We start from the raw sequence: 6,000 nt of genomic DNA, 5'->3' as shown, positions 1-6,000 counted from the left end.
ACTAAAGAGCACTCAGTCTCTGAGCTCCCCTACATTTCCTGCTCCAACATGTTGGCAGGAGGAGAAAGAGGAGGATGCTCCGCTCTACCCTCGGTGCGTTCCTGCCACCTCTCCGGCCAGCGCACACTGCCTCTGACTCAGCCTCAGCTTTCAGTTGTCTCCGCCTGAGAGACTTAAGACAGGAGGTGGAGGAGGAACCGAAGGATAAGGTCGAGATCAGGAACTCTCACACCGGGGTCCCCAACAGGAGCAACAACAGCAAGAGAGCTGAACAGAGCAACTACTCATCTGTGGTGGAAACTACTAATACATCAGCAGTAAGCACCTCTTCTGCCTCCTCTAGTTTCCCTCCCTCCTCTTCCTCCTTCTCGGCTCCAAGATCCATGTGGCAAGAGGCAATAAGGAGAAAGCGGTATCTCCTGGACCGGGCAGAGGAGTCTGGTGAAGGGGATAAAGGAGGAGGAAGAGGTCACAAGAAGAGGAGCAGGTCCCCGGATTGGCTGTATGAGTCCTACTACTGTATGAGCCAGCAGCATCCTCTGATTGTGTTTCTGCTGCTCATAGTGATGGGAGCCTGCCTGGCTCTGTTGACTGTGTTCTTTGCTTCAGGACTGGTAAGCTGCTCTTTTACTACATGACACACACAGCTGCATTTAGCAAATTAGAAAGTACAAATAAACCTACAACCTGGACCATACAAACATGCAGATGGCATGGCAGGGAATTTCCTATTTAGTGTAAGGTCTGTAAACATCGTGGACAGGCACATGTGGTGCGTACACACACATATTGTAGACTCACATTTTCTATAAGCATTTTTTAAATAGCTTGCCAATCATGCGCACACTCACGGGTACACACATACACACAGACTCGCACAATATCTGCTGGCTTGTCAAACACAATACATGAGCTCCTCTCTCGTAGACTCGTTCACACATACAATCGTTCGTGTGCAACACCTACAGTATATGCACGCACACTCACAGCATGCAGTCCTTATCGCAGCACTGATGTGAAGAGAAGGGTGAGATAAAAGTGAGGGGGAATAAGTCGCTTAGGTATTGTCTGAGCTCACGGTTGACTGAACTACAGAAAGGAGATCTGTTTCCCTCTATCTCTATTTTGACAGGTCATCTTTGCACTAAAGACCTGAGAAATCCAATGCAGTGAAGGCAAGGTACTCACTAAAAACATTGTGAACTAAAATTGTCAAAAAAATATTATATAACACAATGCTATATTTACACAATCTATCTAATGATTGATTTTAGAAGATATACTAACATAACATTTTTTCCTCATTATTTTAGTCTGCTATAAAGAAGGGATTAGTCTAAAATGCACTGAAAGCGACAGAGAGATCACTGACACACGCATACATAACCCCACACATCACGAAAATCACCAGAACTGAAACTGAATGAAAACAGAATTAAAAGTTTTAAGTTGTTTCTATTCACTGTAACATATAACCAACAGATGATGAGGTCAGTGACATCAGTGGTTGGAGAGCCAGCCATTGCATATCCATGCAATCAACACAATCAGACAGAATTTACTCCTAATTCGTCAACAAATGGAATCCCTTATCTAACCGATTCGAAGTGAACAGTTTTTTTTTAATTAATTTTAAATCTTGCAACTTTTCTGATAGTTGATTGCGTTTTAATAACCTCCTACACAGTGCTGTTATCGCTATAATACTGATTTCATTATGGTCCTTCACATCGGGAGATATTTAAGTGGCATCATAATCATAATCAGTATTTAGACTAGTTACCTGAGCCACAACTGGTGTTTGTGCCAATGAATTACCTCATTGATCATTTTACTTTGTATTTATTATTCTGGCTGGCAGTATTTGTGTTAAAGCTGTGGTTAAGTGCAGAAGCAGCTAAATGATTAAATATGAATGTAGAGTTAGAAACACGAGTGCTCCAGAACGGTAAATAAGGCCTTTGAAATCCCCAGTTTTGAAGCAAAAAAAAGCCTAAAATCTGACATGAAGTAAATATTCTGCAATGTTTTTTTTGGCTCACAACAAACACGCATCTCAGTAAATGCCTTTTCCTGTCAGGCCACTGCTCAGTCTGTCCGTCCTACATCCTCTTTTCTTTTTGCGCTGTCCCTGTACTGGTTATGCGTGGCTTTTCCTACTCCCGTTTTTTTTCCCCCTCCGTCATCTCCTATTTCTCTACATATTCGTGTCTGTGTCATCTCTCACCTCCTGATATTTCTGCCTCTCTTTTATTCGTATCCCGTCATCCCTCCATTCTGCTGGCTGACCTAAATCCTGTGCTGTTTTGGAGCACGGCTCTGGGCGAGACAAACTCTCCGTGGCTTTCTGCAGCCACACACATCCTCTCCTGTCCCAGTGCATTGACTGTGAGCATGAGAAAGGGACAGAGGGAAGGTGGGGGCGGGAGGCTAAAGAAAGATGGAGAGGAAGAGGACAACGGCAAGGAGCAGTGTGAGACACACTGACATAAGAACATGTTGATGGTTGGGTCGCCTCTGAAAACAATCATGGAATGAGTGAGAATTTGTTTTAGTGATCAGTGACTGCTATGTATAAAAAACAACATATTATTCCATTTTAATATCACAGATTTCCTGACATTTTTACTCGGCTATTTGAGGTTGAATTGAAATTTGATTGGTAGCTATCAGTGTATTCAGTGTGTGTCACAGACGGTCCTTACCGAAACAGCCAAATGTGCCAGGGAAGATGTGACACATTTGCCTACATATCCATATCCTGACCCATTTCCATCCCCCATCACACTACTGGAAAAGCAATGATGGGATGAAACCTGGCAAAGGCAGGCATTACAAACGACTCATTTCACTGTGCTATCCTCCTACATGCACCTTGAAGAAACTCCTGAAATTTTTATTCGAACTTTCAGATCTAAGTGTGTTTCAGAAAGGCAGCTGCAAATCCATTATGGATGTGACTTCAACTTTACTACTGGTTAACACTGGGAGCTTTTAGCGTATTTTTTCCTCCCTTCCTCTCAGTAAAAAGTTTGATTATTGGGAATTAATATGATTTTGTGGAAACCGATTCCATTGTCGATTTTCAGTCTAAATGTTATGTGGCTCAAACAGAAAGTCAAAGACACTTAAGGGTTATATACAGAGCAAAGGGTCTCTTGACTGTCTACATGTCTCACTGTCTCTTTCTCATTCTCTTTAATTTTGTCCTTTTTCAGAACATTGAGGACCACGTGGCATTTGTAATCACTGTGCCCACAGCGCTGGCTATCTTCCTGGCTGTTTTTGTACTTGTCTGCATTGAGTCCATCTTCAAGAAGCTACTACACATTTTCTCCCTGGTCATCTGGGCCTGCTTGGTTGCCATGGGTTACCTTTTTATGTTTTCTGGCGGGATCATCTGCCCGTGGGATCAGGTAAGACACAGTAATGTCATTTAATGTAATTGATTCCGTAAAGAATTAATTAGTTGTAGAGGAATATGTGCATTGCTCCAGAGTTTTGGTCGCACATATGACCAAAGATCTCTGATTGTTCGCACCTGTTTGCCTGACATTTAGCAGGTGTGTGAGTGAGAGAGAGAGAGAGAGAGAGAGAGAGAGAAACTGCACCGCATACTGATGTTTGAAAACAAGTGGAACCATTGGTAGTTTTTTTTCGTCAAGAATGAAATGCTGCAGTGCTCAGTACACCTGTCCCGGGCCCTTCCAGACCAGTCCAGTCCAGTCCAGGCCAGACAGTGGTTAAGGTGAGGGAGGTAAATGCTCCACCACCTGTCTCCCCTGGTTAGATGCCTAATCTAATTCAGAGGTGCCGGCCCATATTCATTTCAGAAGTGGGGGGTGGTGGGGGGGGGGGGGGGGGGGGAGTGTGCGTGTGTGAGAGAGAATGTACACCAATTTCTTGCCAATAGCTGATCTGCTCTGCATGCGTCACTCTCTCTATCGTTGACCACACACTGGCTGCGGCTACATGAAACATGTGGTTCTCTTTCACAGCATTCGTTGCGCGTCTCATTATGGGAACGCCTCCTGCGTGACCTCTTCAGAAGGGATAGGGATGCCTATTTCAGGAGGGGATGGAACCCTCCTCCTGTATGTTAGGCAGACAAAGTGTCAGTTACCATTTAAAAAAACGTTTTCTCGCTTCACACAGAAGCCAGTCGACAACTGTGCTAACCTTAACTGTCCGCGCACTCTGGTGCACAACTCGGGCCAATGGGCGCTTTGTTGGTGTACAGTTGTATACTAGATATGAACAATTGCAATACTCTTCTATGGCTAGTTTTGGTGTCGCAATACTTTTGCCACAGGAAGCAACAATACTTTCTCAAACAAAAAGTAGCAATACTTTTGCTAATACAAATAACGTTAGCAATACCAGCAACATGTAGCAATACCTTGCAACAGGTAGAGTTAGCAATACCTTACAACAGGCCGCAATACCCCCAGAAAGGTAGCACTACTTTTTTCGTCAAAGCTAGCCGGGAAAGTAGTGATATTTAACCTTACACTCGACCAGCTGCTGCTAAATATGTCCAAAATGACAAATGACTAAATGGCTAGTCAGCCCACTCTCTCTGTACCAAAATCAATCAGTGAATATGTGTGGTGCGTTCGCATAGAGTTCAACTTTTGATTAACTTTAAAGTGTCTACAATCGATTATATTAGCAGCTAAAGAGACAGATATTTCTCTCACGAGTTGGTAGAGACCAAAACAGAGCTGTAAGACAGTTCACTATGGACTTGCATTCATTAAGTTGCGGAACACGAGATTCATAATACCTCCGATAGAAGCACCCATGATCTGATCAAAATACGGCAATGAACTTCAGCTAAGTCAACAGATAAAGGTCAAGGCATTTGCAATGCATCCTATCAAAATTAGATGGATATAGGGCTTTGAATTGTGACGCCAAAGGTCATTGAGTCAATGGAGTGCCGAAGTAAAAGGAAATTGGCTTTTTTATTTTACAAGTTTTAAGTTTTCTTTCTTAAATTGAACCGGTTAGTCACCGGTTAGGCTTAATTGGTGTCGAAAGCATAATTAGTCCCATCATGCATTGTTTTCTGTAGACCACCAGCCAGCTAATACAATTGAACAAGTCAGTGTACTTTTAAATCTCATTCAGTGTTTGTGCAGGGATTTAACATGATGACTAGTTCTGAGATATGTTATATGATATTTACATCAGTGATGGCATTTTTTAATCTTGTATTGGCTCTTGCTGTTTCAGGTATTATCATCTCTATAGGCAATTGTCCATAACATGGACTTCTGACTGTTACTGTCAACGAATGTCATCCAATATGGTCCCCAAAAGCACACAAAGGAAAGTAAAAATATATTGAAATCAACACATCAGTATACAGTCAAATATAACATAAGTTCAGTAGTAAATGTGTAAATTATCCTTTATTCACCACATATGTCTTTTGATTTGTCAAGTGAACATTATCGTGTCATAAATATGAGGAAGAGAATCAGCTGGATAGGAGCTGTGGCAAAGTGAAAGGGAAAGATATTGAAGAGGATTACCACTGAAGATGGGGAAAACAACTGTAAGAAATGACATGACTTGTGTAGTTTGAATTTCTTCATTTACAAATTAATATTTTAAAATTACAGATAACTGTTATTTCTGTTGACATCCACATAGATAAACGTCGAGACTGTACGAGAACAAGAGATGGTTACATTACAAACATCAGTGTCAGTACAGTACACGCTGTCAGGTAAAATAAAAATCACAGAGGGTCCAAGTATTTCCTCAGCTGTGTTGTGCTCAACATCCCCACTCTCCCAGAGTTAGTTTGGATACAGTACACTTTCTATTTCCAAACCTGAAATCAATTGGATGCTTATCCTCTCCCCACAAAGCCCTCTGTGTTTGCTGACGGTGGGCAGATGGGCTTATCTGTGTGGTCCAGATGCCACCCCTCACTGGGAGTTGTCTGGACCTGCATCATCTCCTCCTTTCCTTCTTGCCGTGTCTCTC

General features: G+C 42.4%; 1 protein-coding gene across 2 annotated transcripts in view; it reads left to right on the top strand.

The window, feature by feature from the left end:
- The first annotated feature begins 368 nt into the window (after positions 1-368).
- Positions 369-6,000, top strand: part of adcy2a (adenylate cyclase 2a) — a 43,608-nt gene continuing 37,976 nt past the window's right edge. For both annotated transcript variants that reach the window (XM_079275550.1, XM_079275551.1), the window contains exons 1-2: positions 369-614; positions 3,219-3,416. In XM_079275550.1, coding sequence (XP_079131676.1) covers positions 384-614; positions 3,219-3,416 — 429 coding nt within the window. In that variant the 5' untranslated portion in view covers positions 369-383. The remainder of the gene's footprint in view (positions 615-3,218; positions 3,417-6,000) is intronic.

This window comes from Melanostigma gelatinosum (assembly GCF_949748355.1).
Source record: "Melanostigma gelatinosum genome assembly, chromosome: 9".
Lineage (NCBI taxonomy): Eukaryota > Metazoa > Chordata > Actinopteri > Perciformes > Zoarcidae > Melanostigma > Melanostigma gelatinosum.
Note: the sequence above shows the minus strand (reverse complement) of the source record. Positions and strands in the feature narration are given on the sequence as shown.